This window comes from Lissotriton helveticus, chromosome 1_1 (genome assembly GCF_964261635.1).
Source record: "Lissotriton helveticus chromosome 1_1, aLisHel1.1, whole genome shotgun sequence".
Lineage (NCBI taxonomy): Eukaryota > Metazoa > Chordata > Amphibia > Caudata > Salamandridae > Lissotriton > Lissotriton helveticus.
The window spans coordinates 52,727,492-52,755,432 of NC_136057.1; the positions used below are offsets into that span (position 1 = coordinate 52,727,492).

General features: G+C 44.4%; 2 protein-coding genes across 2 annotated transcripts in view; one reads left to right on the top strand and one right to left on the bottom strand.

Annotated features, from left to right (window-relative positions):
• Nucleotides 1-27,941, bottom strand: part of LOC144822093 (uncharacterized) — a 438,381-nt gene that overhangs the window by 67,506 nt on the left and 342,934 nt on the right. The gene's annotated exons all lie outside the window — the stretch shown is intronic.
• The window catches only part of LOC144758153 (uncharacterized), a 199,916-nt gene that overhangs the window by 5,427 nt on the left and 166,548 nt on the right, over nucleotides 1-27,941 (top strand). Inside the window, exons 2-4 of the mRNA XM_078646414.1 lie at nucleotides 7,308-7,741; nucleotides 8,318-9,188; nucleotides 16,615-17,437. Of these exons, the coding sequence (XP_078502540.1) occupies nucleotides 7,340-7,741; nucleotides 8,318-9,188; nucleotides 16,615-17,437 (2,096 nt within the window). The 5' untranslated portion in view covers nucleotides 7,308-7,339. The remainder of the gene's footprint in view (nucleotides 1-7,307; nucleotides 7,742-8,317; nucleotides 9,189-16,614; nucleotides 17,438-27,941) is intronic.

Here is a 27,941-nt window from a genome sequence, read left to right on the forward strand (position 1 = left end):
TTTGGTGCAGTCACAAAGGGGGAGATGGGTTTTATAGTCTGCCATGTTTCTATGGGCAGAGTTCTCTTAGCTGCCATACAGCCTGCAGGGCGCAGGCCTTGTGTAATGTTGTGAATGTATTGCAAGGCCAAGAGGGCATATAGCTCAGTGTCTCGTCTATCTTAGGGTATTTTTCAAAGGCCTGATTGACCTCGAGTCAAGGTATTCATCCAAGGTAATCGTTTACTAATTGTGGGGTGATGGACGAGAAAAGAGTCATACTGTTCTCAGAGCCTGAATGCAGGTTAGTATCTTCGGATGATTCGATTGACTCAGCCAGGGAGAGAGTATCTTGGTCGTCAAGTGCTGTCATTAGTGCTTATTTTTGGCTTTCTATTACTTGTTCTGAAGATGGGCTTGTCTTTTGTCTGTACGGAATGGTTTTCTGCGGCCTGATCTTTCTTAACGTGATTTATGCGACTTTTGTGATTTCTGTTTGGGGGACTGTGCCGGCCCCTGCAATGTGTCAGGAACCAGTGTGACCTACGTCCATTCCACAGCCTCCTATGGGTTTTCAAAGAAATAAGAATTCTATTTGTATATCACTTTTTGTCGGGCCGGGAATAGGAGAGCATAATTGAGATTGTGAACTCTGAGCGTCTTTTTGACCTTGTGGAAGGAGGCTCTTTGGTACTGAACTGTCAACGTAAAGTCTGGGTATAGCGAGATTTGTTTGTTCTCAAATTGAATTGAGGCCTTCTCCCTGACAGCTCTAAGTAAAGTGTCCCGATCTTTATAAATAAGTATTCCCACTATTATTGGCCTGGGTTGTGCCCTGGCTATCGGTGGTCTCTTGGGGATTCTGTCACTCCGGACGATCGGGTCTTGTTGCCTCTGTTCCACGAAAAGTATTGGGTTTGTTCCTTCACTTCGTTCTGGAAGCCCCACTATTCTCACATTGTTCTGCCGTGAACAGCCTTTAGTGTCGTCCACCCCATCTTGCAGGCTGGACACCTGGCACTGCAGTTGTTCTATCTGTTCTGCGTAGGCTTTATGTTGTGGTACCATTTCAGTGAGGGGATTTTATTGTTTTTCACAGTCGTAGCTGTTTTGTCATGATCCATCATTAGGAGCGCGAAGCCTGTTGTTAGTGTACTCATTTGTTGCTCAATCTTCCTTGATTCTCTGACTTCCTGTAGGATAATATCTACTTTATCTTCAGGGTCTTCGGTGGCTGTTGGCGGAAGGAAGTCTGGATCAGGTACTTGGACTGCGCCGTCCTGCTGGCTATGTTCTGCTCCAGCCGATGCGAGTGGGTCTGGTTGTTTCTCCCTTGTATGGCCCATCTTTGGTTATGCAAGGGCGTGATTGAAGAGGCGATTATCTTTAAGGTCAGAGTCACCTTCTTTCACATGTAATTCTCAGCGTCTTAGCACCTTGCAAGCAGTGTGAGGTAACTTGCCGGAGAGTCCTCAGAAAAAAGCAACAAGGTCTCTATAGGGTGGTGGGGCCTTACTCAAGAGTCACCACTACTTTTGGAGTGCGCTGGTGCCAGTTCTGCGGTGTATGCCCAGGGAGTCCCTGTAATTTGTACCCGTATTTTATTGGGCAGATACAGTTCTAGGTATTGGCTCATGGCTCAATACACAGCCTTACAGACGCACTGCACTCACTGCTTATCTGGGGTCTGATGAGGCGCAGGTGATGAGTGGCACTCGTTGCTTGTTCAGGGCCCGCTGGCAGCCAGACTCCAGGGCTTTCCCAGGCCTCTAGGGATCGGGTCTGCATGCTTGATCGAGTTCGGTCTGCCCACCTTGTACCTGAGCGGTGAAGCCCGGAACCCAGGGTGCACTCCACACTCACAGTTCTCTTATTTTCTCCTACAGTAAAGGAGCTCTAGTGGATTTGGGCCAACGCTAGATCACGGCACAGACAGTGCCGCGTATTTCGATCACTTGATAATGACCAGGTGGAAACCATGCCACATAGGCCTGTTTACCTCGAGACTGGATCACCTGTTCCTTAGTTTTTAAGCTACAGACCGGACCCTTTAGGAGAGGCAACTGATGTGTTCTGTCAAGACTGGAGGCAGGCGCTCAATTATGCATGTCCCCTGTTCTCTATGATCGTGACGATTATGGCACAGGTCAGGAGACAGAAGATGAACCTGTTGTTATGGACACTGGTTTGGAGATTGCAAGCTTGGTTTCCAGTTCTTCTTGACCTTTCTTTGGATTCTCCAATCCGTGTTCCCCAGACTCAAAACATTCTAAGGGATGTCCAAGGAAACTGCCACCTCTCGGTAGAGAAGGTCATTCTCCACTTCATGCCAAGGAAGGTTACAGAGGACGCATCCTCTGGTATGTAGACTTCTCAGAGAAATCAGACTTTCAATTTCTCCCAAACCTAGATATTCACAATTGCAGGACATGAATGTGGCTCTGCACTTCTTGGAATCTTTTGGCATGATAACCAATTTCTTTCCAGAAAGGAATTGTTGAGTAAAATAGCTAGTGTGTCATGTCTTCTATTAGGTAAATGGGTCTCTGATGTCAGAGCTCTGGATATTTCTTTCAGAGTGTACACACTGGAAGAGTTACCTTCACAGTGTCAAGAAATTCCAAATCTCATGCTAGGATAGTTGAATATCTGGCATTGCCAGGCAATCCTAAATTGTGCGTAACTTGTGCATAGTAAGTTATTTACCAGGTTAAGAGACCATAACGGTGGAATTGAGACTCCCTGGGACAAAACAGCTGCTCACTGCAATCAAGTAACCATTCAAGCCGGTTCCCCCAGCAACAAATGCATAATGGTTTTGGTGGATTATGACAAAGGATAGAATCGGTGTTTCCATCTTTTGGTTCACTTGGTGAGGGGTTTGATTGCCTCAAAGACCTATACCTTGGGTAGCCGGCTTGAGGACAGTTTGAGGGTGGCAGCCTGGTCCTTGTACTCCACCTTAAAGAAATTCTGCTTTAAACCGGTGATGGTGGTGGCACCACTGGTGGTTAATAAGCATTAAACTTGCATTATCAGAGTATACGGTCCTAACAAGGAATGTAATTATTGCTCGCAGCATGTAAATGACGTGCAGAACTGCACGGTTGCAGGAAGCTGTGCTTCTTTAACTTGTGTGTGTGTGACCTTGAGCGCATTTTAAATATTTGGGATCATAGTCTGTGATTGACCTGTATTTTCTCGCTGCCATAATCTGTCTTTTAAAAACGTAAGTAAAATTACTCTCTGCGTTCTCCCTATCTGCACTCACTGTATCTGGGACTTAAAAACCGCCAATCCCTCCCCAGTCCACCACCATTAGCGGGCTGTTTGTGTTGAGGGAGTTGAGAGTGGCGGATAACCATTTCTGGTGTGCCGCGCTCCTCCGCCATTTTGGGTAAGGAGACGGTCTAGTTGCTCAAAACTCGGCACAAGCCCAGTGAATAGGGGGCGATGGCGCGGAAGCGCACTTGATTATTGCTTGCAGCATGTAACTAGGATAGTTGAATATCTGGCATTGCCAGGCAATCCTAAATTGTGCGTAACTTGTGCATAGTAAGTTATTTACCAGGTTAAGAGACCATAACGGTGGAATTGAGACTCCCTGGGACAAAACAGCTGCTCACTGCAATCAAGTAACCATTCAAGCCGGTTCCCCCAGCAACAAATGCATAATGGTTTTGGTGGATTATGACAAAGGATAGAATCGGTGTTTCCATCTTTTGGTTCACTTGGTGAGGGGTTTGATTGCCTCAAACACCTATACCTTGGGTAGCCGGCTTGAGGACAGTTTGAGGGCGGCAGCCTGGTCCTTGTACTCCACCTTAAAGAAATTCTGCTTTAAACCGGTGATGGTGGTGGCACCACTGGTGGTTAATAAGCATTAAACTTGCATTATCAGAGTATACGGTCCTAACAAGGAATGTAATTATTGCTCGCAGCATGTAAATGACGTGCAGAACTGCACGGTTGCAGGAAGCTGTGCTTTTTTAACTTGTGTGTGTGTGACCTTGAGCGCATTTTAAATATTTGGGATCATAGTCTGTGATTGACCTGTATTTTCTCGCTGCCATAATCTGTCTTTTAAAAACGTAAGTAAAATTACTATCTGCGTTCTCCCTATCTGCACTCACTGTATCTGGGACTTAAAATCCGCCAATCCCTCCCCAGTCCACCACCATTAGCGGGCTGTTTGTGTGGAGGGAGTTGAGAGTGGCGGATAACCATTTCCGGTGTGCCGCGCTCCTCCGCCATTTTGGGTAAGGAGACGGTCTAGTTGCTCAAAACTCGGCACAAGCCCAGTGAATAGGGGGCGATGGCGCGGAAGCGCACTTGATTATTGCTTGCAGCATGTAACTGACGTGCAGGACTGCCCGGTTGTGTGACCTTAAGCGGTTTTAAATCTTTGGCATCAGTCTGTGCTTGACCTGTATTTTCTCGCTGCCATAATCTGTCTTTTAAAAATTTACGCAAATTGCACAAATTACTCGCTGCTTTCTCCCTATCTGCACTCACCGTATCTGGGACTTAAAATCAGCCCCCTGCTATTCAATCTTTACGTCCAACCCCTGGCCGCAGTAGCTCAGAGCAGAGGACCGACCACGGGCTCCTACGCCGACGATACACAGTTGGTTGTGACGCTCTCGAATATCACCGAGCGGGACGCGCTCAAGTTTCAGGGCGACCTAGCAGCAGTTGCCGAATGGATGACCACCAACTGTCTCCAGCTGAATGCCACCAAGTCGAAGGTACTGCTGGTGGGCAAGGACCATGGTCAGTAGAGTTTCTATTAGGGTTCCGTTAAAAGGTCCTTTCCCCATGATGATAAGCAGTTGTCTCCAGCCGTTCATAGTATCATAGCCTGGTCATTCCCAGGCTTTTTCATCTCTAGTTGAGGATTGTATGCAACATTTCTCTAACATGTTTACTTGTCTTCCCCTTCTTCGTGCATATATACTCCTCGATCCTGATATTATTCCTTCAAGACCTCTCCTCTAAGTCCTCATTCTTCACTGAAATATTATATGTATTTTCCCCAACTAAGTTATGTGGCGGGGTTATTGCTCTAGCTCAGAGAATCTGTTTGTTTGTCACCTCCTACAATGTCTTCATCTTGTCATCCAACTCATCCGTGTCCCTTTGTATGTCAGCTTCACAGAAACCTTCAATTTATAATTCACTCTCACACTGTTGCACAACAAAATTAAAACCTTAATGGAGGAGGTTGATTCACGTACCTTCCCCCTGGTAGAGACCATTTCAGCACCTAGTATTATTTGACACAGGTAGTTCTCCACTTTATACCCTGAGACTTCTGCAACTTCCTTTTGAGGTGGCTAGATCTGGTTAGCTGAACAACGTCAATCCTGTAACAAATTTTAAACAACTGATTCTCTAAGTTGGACCAGTACCTCTGCCATTATTCCCAAATTAGTTGTTAAAAGTATGGTTCCTGCCACTCTTAAAAACACCACAGCGAATCCCTTTTTCTGGAAGCCAGGAGCAAATTCCTTGGTTTAAAAAAAGTTATTACTGATATCGATACTTCCTTTTGCTCTTAGCTGATGGAACGGTTTGTAGCAAAACCACTTTCTCAAGGACACTATGGCATGATTGAAGGCCATCACACAATACAGAGACTGTGCTTCTCCCTATTATGGATGAGCTGAAATAGGAGCAGGAGCCGACGCTTTGTTCTCATTAGATCTCTCTGCTGTCGTCCCACAGTTGAGTACTCCAACTTGGTGAACCATGTTGAGGCTTTGGGCATCGGTTGCTAGGCCCTAAAGAGGTTCATATCATTCTTTAAAGGCTGAACATGTATCGCCAGATTGGGAAACTTTCCGACCAACACATTGCATGCAATTTCAGAGTGACTCGTGGGTCCTCCATCTCGCCTCATTTGTTCACCAGCTACGTAATCCCACTTGCTGAAGCTTTACTTGAGAAAGGTGTTAGAGCATTTATGTGTTCTGATGACACCCAGATCTTTCTGTGTTTAGACACTTAACCCTCCCCTCACCTCACATTCCAAGAGACAATGCCTGTCCTATATTAGTGGCTGGGCTGCAATAAACTAAAGTAAAACGCTGAGAAGACAGAAGTTCTGCTTATTAATGGCCATAATGACTAATGACTTGATGCTTAATAGCCTTCGGAGATGGGCACTCTTCCACTCTTTGCTCAAAATGTGTAGAGCTTGAAAGTAAAGATCAACAGTTCTTTCTCAGTCTGGCAAGTTCTGTGAGTTGTGTCATTAAAAGCCTGAAAATGATTGCCTCTTATTTGACACTAGAAAGAAAGTGCCTTGTAGCAGCAGCATAGGTTGGGTCCAGTTTGGACTAGTCGAGCATCCTCTACTTACAGTTTCCTACACTCCACAAGAATGTTTATTTTGATAGCCCAAAACATGGCCAATGCCTCCATCTCAGTATTCGAATGTCTACATTCAGCCTCCGCCAAAGCCCTAGATGCAAAGGCAATAATAACTTTCTTTCCAATCATGCCGCTGTTTCAGTTTCACTCCTGGGCCCTTGTCTCTGACGTCCGTAACAACACAATGGGGCAAAACTATGCAGACTGTGAGCATTCACAAGACTCTTCTTAACATCTGCAAATTCTTCTCACAATCCCTACTCCACACGTAGTCTGCACCCTTCCTCAGCAGGTTTCACAAGGCACAAGTAAATTAGGTACAAACTGAGAATAGAATGTTTCTCACCAAAAACGTGTGTGCCTCTTCTTTCTTTATGGGTCTAGGTATTTCCTGTGTGGCTTTAATTGATCCATCTTTGGGCAGACCCCATCAGCCGAGATTACATGACCTGGGTAGCTCAATTCCTGACTGGAATTTTTTTATTTATTTCTGTTTATTTAAATCTATTATTCCTCAATGCTCGACTTCATAGGAAATATCAATTATGGTAATGCTTACAGAATTTTCCTTAAAAAAAATAAAGAATTACAAAAACAGGTTTGATGAGGTCTTACTGATACATTTTGAAGCTTAACAGATCAGCTCTGGATAGGGAGTCCACTCTGGCAGGGCAGAGCGGACCTGCATGAAATCTCACTATATCACGTAAGGGCAGCACTGAGCGGGTTTAGATATGTAGCAGGGTAACTCCTGATGTCCTCGAGGACAGCCTCTCCTTGAGCAGGGTAGATCCTCTCCAGCTCTTGAGACAATTTAGTTCTTTCGAGCCATTAGCTGGACTGAATACTTTTTATTTAAAACTTAAACAACATGTGGTGAGACAGGAAGGAGTATTTTGACCTAATTGGCCTGTGATAATGTGTTGTCTTTTCTATTTTCTTCCCCTTCACAGATACTTGAGGACTTGAACTTCAGAATTTCACAATGGAGAAAAGGCAGGATCCAAGGCAAAAGGGAGAAGTGCAGTGTTCACCTGAACCCCTGAGAGCCGCACTCCTTTCTTCTTGTATCCATAATGTGTCATCTTCAAGCTCCCAAAATGATGCTCAGAGGGACTGTGAGATGGAACCGCTATCGGGGAACTTGCCTAACATCATCCTTTTATCTTTGCTAGAGCAGTTGGAAGCCAAACTGGACAAATTGCAGAATACCTTAGAGGACGTGCCATCAAGAGTCGCTGGGCTGATGGAGCAAATCTGGATAGCAAAGGGTCTGGATTACCTTGAAAATGGGTGTGTGTCTTTGGAGATGGCCAGTCCTGTGGTGGTTAGAGAGTGTCATCTCAGCAGGTCCCTTCCGATCAATCTTTCAGTCAGGGCGAATGAGGTGAACCAATGCCTTCAATCTACATCTCCACCTGGCCGTGGTCCACAGCCAAATCAGTGTCTTCAACCTACGTCTCCTCATGGGCATGAAGCAAAGCAGAGCCAGTGCCTCCAACCTCTGTCTCCGGCTGGCCCTGGACCACAGCAGAGCCAGTGCCTCCAACCATTGTCTCCTCATGGGCATGAACCACAGCAGAGCCAGTGCCCTCAACCTCTGTGTTCTCATGGGCATGAACCACAGCAGAGCCAGTGCCCTCAACCTCTGTGTTCTCATGGGCATGAACCAAAGCAGAGCCAGTGCCCCCAACCTCTGTGTTCTCATCCGCATGAACCAAAGCAGAGCCAGTGCCCCCAACCTCTGTCTCCTCATGGGCATGAACCAAAGCAGAGCCAGTGCCCCCAACCTCTGTCTCCGCATGGGCATGAACCAAAGCAGAGCCAGTGCCCCCAACCTCTGTCTCCGCATGGGCATGAACCAAAGCAGAGCCAGTGCCCCCAACCTCTGTCTCCGAATGGGCATGAACCAAAGCAGAGCCAGTGCCCCCAACCTCTGTCTCCGCATGGGCATGAACCACAGCAGAGCCAGTGCCCCCAACCTCTGTCTCCGCATGGGCATGAACCACAGCAGAGCCAGTGTCCCCAACCTCTGTCTCCGCATGGGCATGAACCACAGCAGAGCCAGTGTCCCCAACCTCTGTCTCCGGCTGGCCCTGGACCACGGCAGGACGGTACTGTCTCCAGCTGCCCTCCTCCAGATGTTCAAGTCATCCCAGGTGATCCAAGCCTTCACCTTCCACTAGTGTTTGATGATGGGCAGGAACCACAGCAAGACCAGAGCATACAACTAGAACCAGAGGAACAAGAGAAGCACATGAAGAAAGAAACATTGTATGTAGATAGTTGGGACCCACAACAGAACGTCTACCTGCAGCCACTGCTTCACGAGGGACATGAGCAACAGCGAAACTACTGCAAACAACCAGTGCTCCCAGACGGAGAGGGACAAAGTGAACACCTGAAGCAAGAGTTGTTGTGGTTTGAGGGTGAGGGTCAACAGCACAATGTCTGCAGACAACCAGCATTTCAAGAGGACCAGAGTCTGAAGCTCAACACATGCCTGCAGCAGGTGCTCTCTGATGCACATGAACCACATCAGAACTGCAAGAACGAACCAATGCACCTTGAGGCACTCAGTCCAGAGCGCGGCTATAAGCTAGAACCACAGAGTCCTGAGGACTACGATCAGAACTACAAGCAAGAACCCCTGCACCCTGAGAACCGAGATGAGAACTCTGACCTACAACCAACATGTACTGATGTGCAGGGCCCATCTGGAGTCTCATCATTCCTGGCACAGAATGCTCCTGATACTGATGGAGCTATCGCTAGAGACCCATTGGAGAGAGGAAATACAGACGCAGATGGATTGCTGCTCAAAGCCATCCCAGGTATTTCGTTCGTACTGAATGAACATCCAGAATGTTGTGTAACTTGTACAGTTTTGAAAGAATGTAACATAAAATATCTCCAAAGTGGATCTTTCCAGATTTTTAGTAAGACCTGCAGGGGGCCAATTCTGAGTTGTGTGGACTGGTATCTTTGGGGGCGGGGCCTTGAGTACGGCAGAAGCGGTCATGTACCTAGTATCACCTTTATTTCCGCAAAGGAGTTTCTCCTTCCCGTTCAGTAATAGGCTAAGAATTGGAACTCTGCACATGAAAAATTACCTGAATTCTGGTCTGTGCATGAGACGCTCCATTCCGGGCTCAGGAACTCTGAGGAATTATGTGGCAGAATCAATGATTTCAATCGAAGCTCCACGATACTCACCATCCCCTAAGTGTGAGATGAAAGTGAGATGTTCACTGAGAGTAACATTGCCCTTTTTTGTTGCTAGTGCACATTAAAGCACTTTAGAGGTGGGGCTGAGTCTATGTGATGTTGGAGTGCACAGATTGTAAGAGGATTTCTGGGTCAGTCAGTGTCTGCCCCTTAGGAGGAGAGGAAGGCAGTGTGAAGAAGACAAGTGATCTGTAAGTCAGGTCTGTAGTGGTGGAATGCGTAGGGTAAGGTCTGCTGCACCCCAGAGCCTTTGGTAAGAAGTGGTCTTTTTTTCTGAAGTTTGTAGGTACATGTACATAGAACTGGGGGGCCCGCAGGTCAGAGAGGGCCGGCTGTATTATAACATACTACATCATGTAGAACAACGTACAAGGTCAAGGGAGTTTCAAGATTAAGTGTGGTCTGTAGGGTTAGGTGCACAGTACAAGGTGGTCTGAATATCAAGCTGGGTTAGTTGTATTACAGTATACAGGATTGGGTGATATATTTTATTATGTTTATTTGATCTAATATGGGCCCCATTATAAGGCCTTAGCTATGTCTGCCATTATGTCTCCTATTACATTTCCCTCACTTTTTCCTCCCTCCAAGTCAGCAATATCAGCGATAAAAGAAACTCTGCTGGAGGGAGGGTGAAGTATGGTGATTGCTCTGAGATATATGGAATTACTGTGGAAATGTGGCTCTGTGATATGTGGAATTACTGTGGAGATTTGGCATCTGATTCCCCCAGTAATTCCAGTGTACTATGATTACATAAGATTATTGGCTCTGTGATCATGTCTGTGCGAACAATGGCTTTACAATATCATATGTATCCTTTGAAGCCCAATTCATCTTTCTTCCTATAGCTATTGTGTCTCAGCCCCTCTTTAGACATTTCAGTGCACATTACAAGGACCAAATCATGCAAATTTCTGCCTCTCTGCACAAAATGGTGCAATGCAGTGTGTTGCAATAAGCTGCAAGCATAGCCCTTGCAGCATCTTCCACTTTGATACCGGCATGAAAAATCCTGATTCACCAATCTTTTCATCCTCTCTGCTTAGCCATTACTCTGTGGGTGATAACGACTAGCACATTTATCTTGAAACCGGTTCCATCCAAATACTGCTTTATTTCCCTCAAGATAAATTGTTCACCATTATCCGATACCAATTCACACAGAAAACCCTCACCTCCATGTACAAATCATACTTTCAACCAATTTGACATGTACTCCACAAGCACAATGGTAAATTTCTGATGCACAGGAAGCATCTGAAACAGACCTAAAAAATCATTACATTCATTGCCCCGCTCTCTGTCAGGAAAACCCACTTCTGTCATAAGCAGAACTCTGTACATCATCCATTTATCATTTTGCAAACAACTGGTAACTCTCTCTAATGAGTTTTTCCACATCCCTCTCCATGTCAGGCCACCAGTATTCCATTGTCAGTTGTTTGCTGCTAGATATCACAACTAATTGTCCTTCACGGCTCACCTCTGACAGAATAAACTTGGCTATCGGTCTTCAGTTCACACAACAAATCGTTTTTCTTTTGGTCATTCTTTCCTCATGAAATAAATCACTTTCAATAAAATAGAATCTTCATCCAATGTCTTTCTCTACATTTACACACACACACATACACACACACACACTCACACTCACACTCTCTCTCTACCCGGCCAACAAATACTTGCTGCAGTACATTCCACATCTTCGCAGTCATTCTCTTTGTTCTCAGGTTCAACATCTTGCTGCCCTCAGGGCAGTCGAGGCAAGCAATCAGTATTTTTGTTCCTCTCTCCTGCAGTGTGTACAACCTCAAAATTATGTTTCAAAAGTTTCAAACTTAACCTCACTAACCTGGCAGTAGCCTGCTGGTCTTCACATTATTACCATTCAAAAAATGTTGATTATCAGTTCATATTCTGAACTTGGTCCCACATAAGGATGACTTAGCCAGGTTATTTATAGATTTATTTCTGATCTAATGAGTGAATTTTCGGTTGAGATCAGTTTTTGTCTGTCTCTGGATTAATCTTTTAGACATTTCCCTACTTCCGTCCCACAGCAGGGAAAGGTCATCTATATCCCCCATCCAAATCAGCGCATGTTTTGTCATGCTTTCATTTTGTGATGTCCAGACCACCTGCTATGTGCCTGGGTTAGGCCCATGTAGCGAAGTTGGCTCATTTAGTACATTGTCCAATGTTTTACAGGATCATTTCTGCTGTGACCTTTTGCACATATTTGCATGCATGACAATGTTGGATTCGTATCTCTGAAACTACTTTGTTTACACATCTAGCTTCGCACAACATTATCACGATGCCTTGAACACTAAGTACAAGGCCTCTTGACGCACTTTGGACAAATGTCATCTCTATCTTCATCCACAGGGTGACAGGGCTATCTACATATCTATAACATTGTCTAACCTGTACGTACATCAAAAGATGCTTTCTATTATAAATAATTAGCATCACAATAGATTAGTGGAGGAGGCGCTATAGCTGACACCCAGGGTCCGTGCGGGCTGAGACTTCACTGTGCAGCGGTTTGGCATCTCCGTGAGGGGGAGTTCAGTTTGTAACCAATTTGTGACCTGCATTCTCTCCTGTCATGTCCCTTACTGGGGATTCTTGGCTTCACACCCACACACACTCTAGGTACACGTAGAGTAGGGAGTGCATAGTAGGAGTATGCAGTAGCTAGGGCGACTGCCTCCAAAATCTGGGGATCACGGTTCGATTCACGCCACCAGCGGCAGATTAGCCCAGCACCATGTGATTCTGGGCAATAGCTTGCTTAATCTTCCCGACGGCCCCCAGCACCTAGAGACCCTTACGGGTGATTGTGCGCTTTACAAATGTGGATTATATTATATTACTGCCTTGCTTATATGCCTGCATATATACACTGTTTTAGCACCATGGTAGAACTATATTTACTATTTACGTGCTTGTAATCACTTTCAGCTGCTTCGGTCTACTGATTATTGCAGCTTATGTATTCTATACAAGAATAACGTTGGTTCAATAAATATATTGAAAACATCCCACTGTGTATTCTCTGCATATTTCTCTGAGAGCAAGTAAGCTTGAGTGACTGAGCGAAAGGTTCTGTTCTGTTTCCACAATCCCTGAGGGGTCAGGGTTGTCATGTTCAGTGGTTGCCAGAAACGATTCGCTTCCTGGTAAGGTTAGGGTGTCTTATGTTGGCACTGTGAGCTAGCTGGTCTCTAGGCCAACTCATCCTGCGGAGGTGCCCGGAGCCAGTCTAGGCACTAATCCAAAGTTTATGTTGTCCAAGAAAACGTGCAGGTCCTACAGATTAGTGGGAACTACACGACACACCTGTTCCTTCCACCAGACCACAAATACATTTGCAGAGCTTGGAGAGCAGGTGCCCATTGCTGTCCCTGAGTTTTGTCTGTAATATCTATCTTTAAATATGAAAATATTGTTATTTTGGCAAAAGTCATGGTCCCAAGCATCCATGTATAGTCATATGGAGATATTGGTCTATTGCAAAAAGCATTTTCGTAGGCTCTTAGACCTTGCATGTGTTGTACACATAATTAGCAAGATCACATCCTAGGTAATTGTCAAATATGATTGTCTCCTGTGTATATCTTTTGTGGAAAATTCTCTCTATCTTTACAATATGATTGGAGGCTCTCCACAAGAATCAGCAATAAATGGTTTTAGTTTATTGCTGTGTTTTCCAGTAAGCTATTGTTTGAGGGCACTATACGCCACCCTTGTTCTTGTTGCCATTCCCATTTCACAACAATTCGTATTTAATAATTATTGAAAAGCATTTTGTTCATAATTGCAAAGAATCATTACAACCACATTCTTGCCCCTTATCGGATGACATTGGTACTTATTTTGTCATTACAGAATGTGTTAATGGCCTCCCTTTGTCCATTACTCAAGTTGGATCTGATTCTTCCCTTCTTGCCTAGACTGGTGAACAATTTATTTGAACAAGTCTTTGGCGACCAAGTCACTAAAAACATCAAGATTATCATGAGGCAAGGAGGAGTTATATGTAGCTTGCTTTTTGAAGCGAGTTAGGCTTCCCTGATCTATCTGTGCCCCCTTTCCCAGCAATGCTTCTCGCTCTTTCGTTGCACATATATTTCCATTATCCAGACCAGCCAATGTTATGAAGTATCAGCGTCTCTTGAACACAAGTCATGTTTTCTGTATTGGGCTTACCTATTCTCATGTTCATTGGCTTGGGTCTGATTTTATGTTGATATCTTTGAAACGGAAATATGTCAATTCTACATGAACTGTAATCTAAGTCCCTCCTGGGGCAAAATTATAAGCCAAGGTTGTGGAAATTTAGTTCATCCATTGTCAGTTAATGTTGTGATGATTTAATAATCATATCTCACCTTGCTCTATCACCTTTCTCTTCCTATGGGGTGAGTTATCTTTTTGTCTTCCATTTGCTATTTCCTGTCTTTCTCTTCCTCTTTTTGTGCCTCTTGCTTTTGTTTTTCCTTTTTATGATATTCTTTTGTTCATCCTTGTCTCAGTAACCCATACTCAGCGAAAAAAGTGGCAAGTAGGTTTTTTCCTAGGTAGTTGCTAGCAGAGTCGTCTGAGTCACCATCTGAACTTGATTCCTCTGTCAGAAGTTCATCTCGTCTTTGTGTCTATGGAATTTTGACTGCTCTCCTTACTTATTCGTATCATCTGACAAAGTTTAAGACTCTTCCAGTACAGTAGTCTTGCTTTTCCTTTTAAAATTTCCTCTTTTGTAGCTATTACCTCTTTCTTATCACTTGTTCATCATTCTCGTTGTCCTTAAGTTCAGCTCTTAGTTTCAAGTGCAACAAATGCGAGATTGGAGAACTCCATCGGACTGCAGACTTAGAACTGTAACAAGAAAAAAAACAAGTTAGCAGGCCTTTCCATCTATGAACTCATCATGATCTGGAACAACATCCCTGTATCCATCAGGACCGCCCGACATTGCTCCCGTTTAGGAAAGAGTTGAGGACTCCCCTCTTTGAAAATAATTTATGCTCATCTTTGGCCCTAGCTTTAGGCTAGGTTTGCAGTTTAGAAATAACATATAGATACATACATAAAGAAGCTGGCCTAGCCTACACTAACGTTTGAATACTTTTGAAAAAACTCCAGTGAAAATGTTCATGGGAGAGTTGAGAATGGTTATCCCACCAGAGCACCCCTGGCATCCAGTTAAAGATTTTAATTTTGTCTTATTAAGAGTAATAAGTCTACCTTTTTTAGCCACTACATGACTGCAAGCCTTAATTTAGATAGCTGTCGACCTAGTAGCAGTCACTTCCTCAAACAGTTAGCAAACTACACGCCCCATAAGTAGATGAACAGTTCCTGCAAGTATACAAAGACAAAGTTAAAAATGCATCCAGTGTTGAACATGCACTCATGCTCTACATTAACAGAATTGAAAATGTATGAAAAATAAGACGTTTTTTTACCAGCACAATTTGGCATATGGTTTTCTACTCGTGCGGAGACTACGGGTGGGCGGAATTTGTGTAGTTTTGTTACACAAAACTCAGCAAATAAAATCTCCGTGAGCACACAGAAATCTGCGAACACGCAGAGTTGCTTCTTCTGCCCGTTCACAATGCTTTTTTCCTGTTCGCAAACGCTGATTGCGTGCTTGCGAACACACATTTTGAAAGCGTGAACAAGCAAAAAATACCACGAAGCAGCGGATCGCGGAAGTTTTGGCAATTCCACGTTCTACACGGAACGCGAAATTACCCAAATTCCACAAATGACGCAAGCGGAACTGAATTTCCCGCCCAGGCCTAGTGGAGACACCACATAGAAATACCACAGGCTGAGTCCACGTGTGATAAAGATGCAACCGTGGCTTTTCTACCCAACATAGCTCTAGTAGATATTTGTAAAGCAGAAGCATGTGGTTCTGTGCATCCTTTCACAAAATATTTCTCTGGTGACATCAATGCAAGGAAGATACCCAGAAGTGCTTAATTGTTCTAAGCATATTAGTAACTCAATTAGCAATTCTTTCCTTTCAATCAGTCAATCAATCAGCGGTTTATAGAGCGTGCTACTCACCCGTGAGGGTCTTAAGGCACTGGGTGGGGGGGAGCAGATCCAGGGCAGTCAAAAAGCCAGGTCTTGAGGTCCTTCCTGAAAGTGATGAGGGTTGGGGAGCGTCTGATGTTGACCGGGAGCTTGTTCCAGGATTTGGCTGCGATGTAGGAGAAGGCTCTCCCACCGCTTCTGTTTCTGCCGATGCGGGGGACCTCTGTCAGGGTGAGGTCGGTGGAGCAGAGGTTCCTCTTGGGTACCTGGAGACATACTCGGTCATTGAGGTATGTGGGTGTGATGTTGTTGAGGGGTTTGTAGGCATGGGTGAGGAGTATGAAGGTGATCCTCTTCTCGACGGGGAGCCAGTGGAGGCTCCGTAGGTGTAGGGTCATATGTTTCTGGTGTGGTGTCCCTAGAATGAGCCTGGCTGCGGCGTTGTGGACCTTACCAATTCTTTGAAGTTATTGCACAACCTGTGATGTGCCACAGCTGCTGCAAATGGAAAATGTTACTCTCTTGCAAATACTGTCAGTTTGTCATGTTGACGGCTCACATGCATCACCCACTTGCTGTATGGTTGGAAAGTATATAGGTTGCTCAGATTAAGCAGTTTATTTTTTTTATTTTACACATATAAGCAGTTGTACTCCGATGGAGAAAACAACACAATGATTTGAATTGGACTCTGCGCGCTGATGCATTATACCTTTCTGGTATGGGATTACGAGTCGTTCTCCAGATCAAAACTCAATCTTTAAATTATTTTCTTTTAGTAGTCAGAACCCTACCCATGAGAGATCACCACATGTGAACTGTAGAACTACAAGCAACAAATGATTGTTTACAGGTAGTAACATTTTCCTTCCTTCCTAGATATTACTGTCCACCTTTCTCATATTATAACCGTGCATTTCTTTCAAGAAATATTTCCCATGTATAATTTTCAGTGTTCATTTTATTCTGCAGCACAGCAGTCGCAGACAGAAAGTATGAATGGGAAAGAGAAGCTTAAAGCATCTGGAGGAAGGAAGAATTTTGCTTATAAAATGAATGAAAGAAAACACCAAGGAATACAGAGGAGGGAGAATTTTAACAATAAAAGACTACTTGCAAGGCAGAAAACAATAAGCACCAGCCTAAGAGCTTATGCCTGTGCTGAGTGTAAGAAGGCATTTACTGGAAAGACCCGTCTTTTACTGCATGAACAAACACACACAGATCGGTATCCCTACACTGAGCATGAAATGAGGTTTGCTGATAAGGCAACACATGAAAAAGCTCACAGTGGAGAGCTGCCCTTTCACTGCAATATCTGTGTGAAAAGTTTTACTCAGAAGGGACTTCTTCTACAACATCAAAGAATACACACAGGAGAGAGACCTTATCACTGCACTCTGTGTTCCAAGAGTTTTTCTCGGAAGCGGACCCTTGTGCGGCATCAAAGCGTACACACAGGAGAGAGGCCTTATCACTGCACTGTGTGTTCCAAGGGCTTTACTCTTAAGGCAAGCCTTGTACTACATCAAAGAACTCACACAGGAGAGAGGCCTTATCACTGCACGGTGTGTTCCAAGTGCTTTGCTCATCAGACAAACCTTGTGCTGCATCAAAGAACTCACACAGGAGAGCGGCCTTATAACTGCACTGTGTGTTCCAAGAGGTTTTCTCGGAAGGGGACCCTTGTACAGCATCAAAGGGTACACACAGACCAGAGGCTTTACCACTGCACTGTGTGTAGCAAGAGCTTTGATTATAAGGCAAGCCTTGTATGCCATCAAAGAGCACACAGGCGACGGCCGTGACACCGCACGGGATATGGAAACTGCTGTAAACAAAAGATGGTGCTCAGCAACCTCAAGTAACACATACAAGATGGAAGCCTTCTCCAAGCACTGCCAAAAAACCTTCATTTAGAAAAAGAAATCTGATCTTTTACATCATCTAAGAATCTACAGCTGAAGTTAGACCTCTTATGACATCTAACAATCCTTCCGGGCTGAGATCCTCCCTTTCCTCTGAATGTCAGAAGAGCTTTGAGTTACAGGACAAACTCTAACGTTCGCAACATTTCCAAACAGAATGTAGGTTGTTCAACGTCACTAACGTCACTTCACCAAGTAACAAACTTCACAGAGGCTGATTCACTGCGAATTAAACCTGTCCGGCTCTCATGAAATATGTGCAGTGTTGAGGACATGTTACCAAGTGTGGATCATAAACTATCCTGATAAACATAACTTCTAGTATTCAACAAAAAATTATTGAAAGACCTGAGCACATGGGAAAAAGAAACTAGGAGAAGAAATAGGAATCAAAAACCACTTGAGGACAAAAAATATAAACTCCTTTCATCACTAAAGCAGGAACATCTACTCCCTATCAGTATCTTCAGGCCGGCTGTGTAAATATTCTGTACAACCCATCCAGGCTGAGAGATCAAAAGAGGCTTCATAGCTGTCTAGAGTCTAACAACTTACAAAGGAGGCACCAACCATGTAATTCTGCATTTCAACTGCCGAGACTGTTACACAATTCATATTGTTTTGAGATGGTTTAATCTGGTGAGAATTATTTTTTTTTTGATAATCAATTTTATTATCATTTTGAAAAACAAACAAAAATACAGCATACATCTTTTACACTAAAGCCAATTCCACCTCCAACAGACAGTAAAAACCCCACTGTTAGGGCAGGAGTATTTATGCAAGCCACCCAAGCTGGAAAGCAGCACCCCGTTACACGGGAGAGCCAAAGCTGGCAATTTTAAACAGTAGGTTCAGCCATTTGCCCCAAACCTAGTGGAACCTCGTGGGAGAACCATGTGTTTCAAAGAGGGGTTACTCCTGTGCCGCGCACCAATCCACTCTCCGGCACTACTTTCGCAGGGTAGGGGGGTTGGGCTGGGCCCAGGCCGCTGCAATATCTCATTTAGCCACAGCGACCGCCGTTCCCAGAAAATGTTTGTCTGCTCTAGAGCCATCCATACCATCAAATACACACAAAAGACGTAAGGGATCGTGTGGAACCTGCCAACCCAAGGTCTGTGTGAGATCAGATTCCACCTCGGACCAGAATGGGTCAATGCCTGGGCAAAGCAGACCATATGGTAGAAGTCAGCCGGAGTTTGGCCGCTATTCTGGTGAGAATTAAATACACAAAAACTAACTTTCACATATAATACAAAACTAAGCAGATTGTCAGATACAGACACTGTAAGGAGTATTTTATCGCATGCTGTGATGTGTTTTGTGAGGTCAGTTGTTGTCCTGTTCTAGTGTGAGGGATGAGATTGACAACTAGACAAAGGACACTGCCCCAGTGATCTGCCTGCCTGTTTCATGTGGCGATGAGACGGGAAATACTTCAAACTCATCAGTACGTTCAGAGTGCCTGTTTTTCATCTTGGTGATTACTCTGTCCCGGAAGAGGGTGGGGAGGAACTTACGTTCCCCTGCAGCCCTTCCACCACCAGTCCCTCAGATGCGAGGCATTCCAGTGTCTAGTTCGCTCCATCACTGTGTTTATTAGAGTAGTGCAAGCGTTACAAGTACAATTTGCATTGTTGATGTTTCCAAAGGCAACTTTTGATGTTTAATAGTGTAATTGCTTTGGGAACACCTTTGTCCCTTGGACCTTTTCCTTCCTTGTGCCATTTGTGAGCGCACAAGGCTTACCTCCAAACCATTATATCAAAGCAACAGCACTAGTGTATGGAGTCGTGAAGTATCCTTGTGAATGCTGTGTCCCCCACAAGATCAACTAGTGGTCAGCACTGACCATGTGTGATGAGTTTCCTTTAGGGCCCACTGAGCTCACCCTCATTTTAGCCACACTGTATGTGACCATGGAGCAAGAGACAGACTGATGCCTGGTTCTAGGCTTTGTGCGAGGCTCCTCTGGGGTCACTCAGATTCCAGTGCCCAGGTCGCCACCCACATTTGGGTGAGTGCTCGGAGCTTGCTGTGGTCGGTAGCAAGGGATGTATGATGTTACAACGCATACTTTTACAACGCCTACCTTTACAACGCGGTTTTTACCACGCATACCATTACAACGCATAATGCTTTTAGGCGCTGGATAGTGAATAGTTTAATTTACTATTCCAACTCCAGTCCCCGTGGATAGTAGGGAAGGTTATTGGATAGTAAATTAACCTATTCCCTATCCTAGAGCGCCCCCCAGAGCAATGCGTTGTAATAGTTTGCGTTGTAAAAGTTGCGTTGTAATGGTAGGTCGTTGTAAAAGTTTCGTTGTAAACGTTGTTCACCGTAGCAAGCCCTGGATCTGCAGTGACATGTGTGGGTCTCCAGGAATGTACTAAGTGGTAACAGTGGCATGTATGTATGTGTGTGCAATGATGAGACGCCCTGGGTGCTAAGTGAATGATGAGAATAGGAATTGGGGGCCTCAGCTGAAGCTGTGATACTGGATTATTGTCACGAGCAAGTCAGTGGGTCACAAGATTGTTACAGCTGCGTTGGCACAATTACGGCATATCAGACAGACAGACATAACATCTTATTCGGATTACATAGGCCATAAAAGTACAAGTTACAAGCATATTAGACTCAAATTTCATTTATTAAAACACATAGATAAACACATTCAGGATCTCAACAAATATAAATATGGTATAAAATCTCGATCACTTAAATCCCACAACCAAGACCAAAGCCCAATCCACTAGCAGTATCTTTTCCTAATTATAAGTGACCCTTTAATGAAAGTGATCACAGCAATGCAAATCTCAGGTGGGTCAAGGTGCTGCAGAAATCTAAAACCTCCCTGAAAAGAAGTAAAACTATGAGGAAATAAAAAAAAATGCTTTCTCACTGATTTATAAAGTGCTCAGAAAAGCAGAAAGGGCAATGTGCTTTGCCGTAACTAAGGGCAGGAGGAAGGTTCTCAAACCAAACCCCTTGATGTGGGAAAGCAAAGAGAAAATGCAGGGACCACAATCAAAGCCTGCTCAAATAAAACCTATGTTGGACCTTTCAATACAAGAGAAGTAAAATTCCAGCTCGTTGCCAGATGTTGAAGCAAGGTAATTTGCCAGAGAGGGAAGCTGAGCGGCTTGTTGCTGTGCATACGCTGTGCCTGCTCCTAAAATGGCGGCTTTATCTGATCTCTAGCTGAGCGGGCAAAATGGTTGGGGTTCTTAAAAAGCTCTAAAGCTCCCAGCCTACTAAAAGTGCCCTTAAAACACCCTAGTTAAGGAATAACCAGAATTATCCAAGGTCAGGCATTCCTGAAGAATACATTTAGAGAATCCTAGCGCCAGAGTTTGCTAAATTTTTAACCATAATAACAGTGTGGCCAGACCCAGGATATGCCACACAAAATGTAAGCACACTCCCTAGTGACAGAATAAAATTGGTGCGCCCTGTGGCATCATCAAGAGCCTTCGGAGAAAACTGTTCTCTGCTGTTTGCAGTCTAGAGCTATCACCCATCCCCCAAACACCGGCCCCATACGAGGCTATCGAAAGACACTTTGCTTTATATAAAGTGATCATTTCCCTCACTGGCCTATGACCTAACTGTGCTACTGAGTGAAACATTGCTTCCAGGGTACTGTTAGTTTGTTGTACCGTCAACACCATCAAGAACTGATTGTCGATTGAAGGGCAACCCCAAAAAACAACAAGCATTTGCAATGCAATATGTCTCTTATTCGCGAGAGTTTAAGCTATTGGCATTGTAAATGAAAATACCTTTTATTTATTTGTTTTGCTAATTAACACATAAATAAAAGGCATTGTCATTTATGATGCCAATAGCTCAAACTTTTGTAAATGCGAGACCTATTCAAAGAAGCGTCCGCCATTGTTCTGGGCTACTCGGATCGTTAAAGCGCGTATGGCATGCTGAATGTTGCAGGAAAGCATGTTGTGCTTGCAGTTGGAAAAACTGATTAAAGAAAATAGTGCTTACAGGATAAAAAAAGACATACCGTGTAACAACTGAAGTAAAAGGGCAAGTTCTCCTGGGAGGTTACAAATGAAGAAAAAGGTCGTACTAAGGAGGGACTAACAAGCCTATTAACGAATCATAAGCCAGCATTTACGAAGGGCAATGACACAAGCCAATGACAAATATGGGCAGGGCTTCAATTCCATGCCCCAATACAGGATGCCGCAGAGAAGCGCATGCGCTGCTCAGGCTCGATCTAAAAATGAGGAAACAATGATGCCCCATAATTTGCCTTTCCTTGATGCATAATTTACTCAACACCTCCGCATAGTTTGGTGCTCTCCTGCCACATAATTCCATCGCCTCTGCATATCGGCCACAGGCTCCAATCATAGAGAGACAGATTAATTGGGCTTCGCACAAAGAGCAGAGATGTTTGCCTTGCCACTATGTCACAAATTCCGATCCTGCTACGATATCTGTCACAGCAGAGACCCGACAGCCGAACAAACTGTGACGGGTGAACGAAAATGACTACCTTCACCCATATTGAGGATACCTTTCAAGGTCAACAATCTATTCTTTAGCAATCACCTAAAATATTCCCTTTGAATGTCAACTGTCTATTCTTTAGAAATCACATAAGATATGATCTTTAAGTGTGTAGTTGGAAGAAATATTTTATCTTCAGTTACCTGTAGATGAGAGGTCTGCACAATATTTACAGGATGTTGTGATGTTTGTAGCCATGCCTTTGACACTGCCCCATTACACTCATGATCGCAGTTAGTATATTAACTTTTAAACACTGCAACCATGAGTTGGCAGCCCTGTGCACGTATTTCTACTGTCATATAGAAGGTGAGAATGTTCCTTGCAAACATTTATGAATACCAACAAGCAATCAGTTTTGTAGGTTTTCAGCAACTTTGCTTACTTCTTGTCTCCGATAATCCACTGCTTGCTAGTGTGGGCAGATTAACTAGCAGATAATGTGCACGTGTATATTCGAAGCATAAATTTATAAATGTACTGGGATCCTGTATCGCGTTGCATATGTGCTCTACGGGAAAAATAAATTACCATTATTCTAAAGTCTTATCAAATACTGATCAACAGTATTGGCCTTTTATTGTGTGTTTTCTTTGACCTCTCCTTGAATAACAGGACAGCAGCAGTGAGCATGTCCTGGGGCTTCGCTGCCCACCTCGAAGTGATCTGCCGACCCTCTCCCTCACCCTCCCCTGGCAGCGCCATGTTGTACTCCCCAGCGCTCCTGGACTCACCTTCGCAATGACCTTCCTATAATGGGTCACCACTTGCTGGATGAGGCTGGAGACCTGTAGGTTACCATCCCCGCAGGGCACCACCCCCCAGGTCCTCCCGAAGCACACAGTCACTTTTATGCCACAGCTTACCATTGCACGCAACCCGGGCACCGGCCTGCAAGGCTAGCCCGAGCCAGGGAAAGAAAACAGGAGAGATCCGGGTAAAGCGTTGCAGCAGCATGCCTTATCCTGCACGCGGGCAGCCACGACTCCTGCCCGTCTCCAGAAGCTACAGCTACAGCTACGGCTCTGGCTCCAAGTCCAGGAAAGAGCTGCAAAAGTGAAAGCGGGCATGGCCCGCTGAATGTAAGCAAGCAGGCTGTGGCGCCTAATGTAGAAGAAACACAATAAATAAAAAAGTACACATACCATGTAACAACCATGTAAAGGGACCAATAGCCATGGGAGGTTACAAATGACGACATGGCCGTACTAAGGAGGGACTAACAAGACTCATAATGAATCAGAAGACAGCATTTACAAAGGACAAAGACACAAGCCAATGACAAATATGGGTGGGGCTTCTCTCCTGTACTGAACTACCACAGATCATCCCCAGAGCTGTGCTTATGCGCTGACTCTAGTCTCGACCTAAAACTCACTACTTAGGCAACTGGAGGTCCCTCAATGATAACAGTTTTAGATTTACATTTCCTTGTCCAACAGAGTATTACAAATGACTTCTGCTGATTAATATGCAAATCTAGGGATGACAAACTCCACAAAAGTATCCAGGGCTTTTTGAAGGCTCATTGATGTCCTATTTAATAATATTCATAATAATTCTCAGATTTGTAGAGCACAGCTTCTCACCCGTGAGGGTATCCAGGGGCTGGTAATAGGACTGCGTCATCTGCATAAAGAAGTGTCAGGATAGTGCAAGTGCCTCCCCTTGGGAAATCCAATTTCTTTGAAGCAAATTAACTTCTAGGCCTTTATATATATATATATATATATATATATATATATATATATATATATATATATATATATATTTTTTTTTTTTTTGTAGGCATAACTTATTTACACAGTGGTGGTAGCTGCGGTGCATATAGGTATTGGCGGCCGCTTAAGTTATTTACTTTGATTGTGCTGATATAAGTGAGGATTTCATTGCAGATCATCCCAGGGATGTCCGTGTCTACATTTTACATTTTTATTGTTGTATTGCCTAATGTACATTTGACCTGGGCTGAGTTCAGCGAGTTTTGCTAAGCAGCACTCGGAGAAGTGACAAAATCTCCACCGCGCTATGTGGAGTTCCGCAAGGGGTGAAGTGGAATACGTTGTGCCTTTGGCACTGATATTTTTGTGCCAGATGTTTGTCCCGCACTTTAAAATCAGTGTGAACAGCACCACGCACAGTTCAAGAGGGCGCTGCTTCTTACCGCCGCTTAAGTAGAAATTCTCCAAGAGCGGCAGCTTCCTCAACGCGAATGGAAGGTTTCTCAACAGGAGTGCCAGTGCCCATCCCCGAGCACCCGCATTGAGAAATCTCGCTGGGAGATGATCTAGTGCTGGATTTTCCTTGCTTGCGCTAGCCAATTTAATGTTGGTGAGCACAAGCAAGGAAATGTTTTTCAGCACTCCGAGTGCTCTGCAGAGTGCGGAAAACTCCACAAAGTTCATGAACGGAGCAGAGTTCACCGCCCAACCCTAATGTTTATGTATCTGTATATAATTGTTGAGACAATATTTTTTTTTAGCTATCTCATCAAGAATTAAACATTTTATTTAACACATATGGGTGGGAAAAATGCTTTTTTTTCTATTACTAGATTTGCACAGCAACCAATCAACAGTGAACCTAAAAACTACATTTCCCATGATGTCAGTAACCACAATCCACCAATCATTGCTCCTCAAGTATGGCCAGTACCATCTTACTGCCTCGTCTTTGAGTATGCTCAGTTTCAAACAGTTCATCCACAATATCCGGGTCCTAGATGGGATTGCCTTCTTTGTCTAACCTGGAACACTGCATTAGTTGTATAAAACGTCACTCAGATGAACAGAATTGCATTCCAGAAAATCAGAATCCACCAGAAGTAAGACTTCTCACTCTTGCTTCTGTTCTCCAGATAGAAAAGAAAAACATTTGGTAAACTCTGTCTCCCGAAGATAAAGCAAGGGAGTAAAATATTACTATCCGTCAACAGCAAGTGTGCAAACACACTCAAGAGGGCAAAAAACACTACGTAATATATGAAATGTACCTTATCAAGTGGGATAATCCTCGCCTCCATGTCCTTAATAGAACTTCTTGACGCAATAGTTAAAAGATTTTTCATTCTATGTCGGGACCAGAGGCTGAGATTATGCTTGCTCAAAGCTGTCCCACTGTTTCAGAAGCCACATCAACAACATGCTCATGATAAAAGGTACAAAAAGTAGACTCCGCAGACAAATCTCCTGCTTTTGTGATCTCTTACAAACGTGTACCTAAAGAAGCCGCAGCTCCTGGCACTGCAGGAGATCCAAACACAGAAACATCCATTCCAGAGTCCAAATGTAGCCACTTCTGCAATCTGGCAACCTGGTGGAAGAGACGGGTCAAAAGGGTCTCTGAAATGCAATCAGCAGCTGCCCTGCAGAATCCTGTCTATTCGTTCTGGCAATATCTTCATATATTACTTGAGACAACCAACCACACACAATTTCTAGTTGCTAGGAAATGCAGGATAATTAATAGTTCAGATATTAGTCTTATTAAGTTCAGACATGTGAAAAATCTCTCTACTTGTAATATCCAATTTTCAAACATTCTACCCCTTCTTGCATGAGATGAGACATAACAACATGGTCAACTCGGCCAGTACTTGTTTGCCTGAAAGATCAGAGTTGTCAGCCTAATGTTCCAAGAACTTTAAAACCACGTTCACATTCCACATAAATTAATATCGTGGTCAAGAGGGATTGGAAATATAACTACCCTTAACAGTTTACTGACCGAAGGATTTCCCCACCGGGACAATGTCCGGCAGAAACGACAGACTGACAGGTGCTGATGGTCTGATAAGGGAGACCACAAGTCGCCAGTTCAGGTAGGAAATTTACCACCATTGGTATAGGTGTTTCCACTTGACACACCAAGTTAACCGTCTAGACTAGGCTGAAGGATATCTTCTGGGCACACTGGATGAAGACCGAAGACTGTTCAGAATGTCCTGCCACTTGCAATCTAGTCCTGAAATTCTCCAAGCCACGAGCCACCGACGAATGGACTGCGCCAGTGGATGGGAAAGAGCCTAATGGGTCCTGGAGCAACATTGGACAAAGTGGAAGAACAACTAGCGAGTCGCAGGACAGCTGTAGAAGGAATGGGAAAGATACCGAAGTCTTCTAAGCAGTTGTCACCAGAATTAACTCTGCCTCCTGACCTGAGAGAATACCCTCAGAATCCTCATCAATGGAAGGAAAGCATAACATTCCCCCCAATGTGGAAGAAATGCATCGGTCGCTAGGGCGTCTGGATCCAGCCTCCATCTGGAAAATTATTTCAGTTGTTGATTCAATCTTGATGCACGAATGTCCATGAGACATGGACATTGGTGGTAATGGAGCTCCTGGAAAATTCGGGCATCCAACATCCAGTCACTGAAGTCCATCATATGTCTGGAATGCTAAGCACCCACTGTCTTTTGCTGGTACGTCCAGATGTTCCTCTATCACTTAAATACTTTGCTGAAGGCAGAAGTGGCATAACACCTTGGCTATCTCTACAAACATTCACAATTTTGTGCCGCCCAATTTGTTGATATAATAGAAAGCTGAAACGTCGTCCATCCTCAATAAAATGTAGCAACTCACTTTGTTGGGTGCAAATTCTTGATCGCAAAGGAGCCCGCCAACAGTACCAGGGAGCTGATATGCATTTTCAATCCCTCTGTTGTCCACCAGCCCCCTGTGGATAGCGTCCCACATCGGGCTCCTCTTCCCCAGCATCTAACGTCAGACTCTATCTTGACCTTTAGAAGGCATCCAATGATCTCCCTGCCAAACCACGCTTCCATGTGCCCAGGCAACTATGTCAGTTTCGTCCTAGATTTGATCAATAATGGGACTTGATTGGAGTATGCCTGGCCACTAAAGGTAGGGATATTGTCTGTCCGTTCAAACTGAAGTTCCCTCTTAGATTTTAGTTTGTGGGTGTGAAGGGGTAATTGGGCCATCAGTGAATCCACATAAAAGCCCCAAAACTCTTTGGGGCAGACTTACAATAACTGGCACATACCTGCATATGAGCAGGGATGCGCCAGTTATTGTGCGCCGCCGCTCCGCCACCATGGATGCACCGCATTTACAATGCAGCGCGCCATGGGGCAAAAACGGCACAGATGCGTGACGCATCTGTGCCGTAAAGGCGGCACATTGATGGAGTTGCGTCGCAAGTGCGACGCAGCTCCAGCAAAGCTCTGGGGGTCCCTATCTGAAGACTTCTGCGTCAATCATTTTGCCTGTATCAAGCAGGCGCAGGGTTTTGAAGCAGCATGAGCCCAAAAGTCAATCAGCCACTTTTAGGATGTGTTCCTGCGCCGGAAGGCCCCCCCCCACGCAGGAACGCCTACTTCTGGCGCAGGGCTTTACAACTTGACGCATCTCCCAGATGCGTCATGTTGTAAATACCCCGCACCATGGCGCATCTTTTGCACCGCCGCTGTGTCCCAAAAGGGACGCAACAGCGGGGAAAAGAGGCACAAGGGGCTTGTAAATCTGCCCCTGTGAATTGTACTGCGGACAGAATCAATTTCTCTGAGTTTATGACAAACACTAGGTACTGAAACAAATGTTGCATCACTTTGATTGGCTAACATAACAAGTCAGTATGATCATGCCATCTAGATATACAATAAGGCATACTCTGTGTATCTCTAGACGTTCCACAAAGCCTTAGTTTTTTGTGAAACACCAATGATCCCAAAAGTTTGAATTCAAATCACTCATTTCCCTATTGAAACTGAAGAAAACGATGGTGTGGGATGAAGACTGGAATAATCCGATATGCATCTTTTAAATCCAGTACGCCCATCAAATTACCGGCCTGAAGGCGATC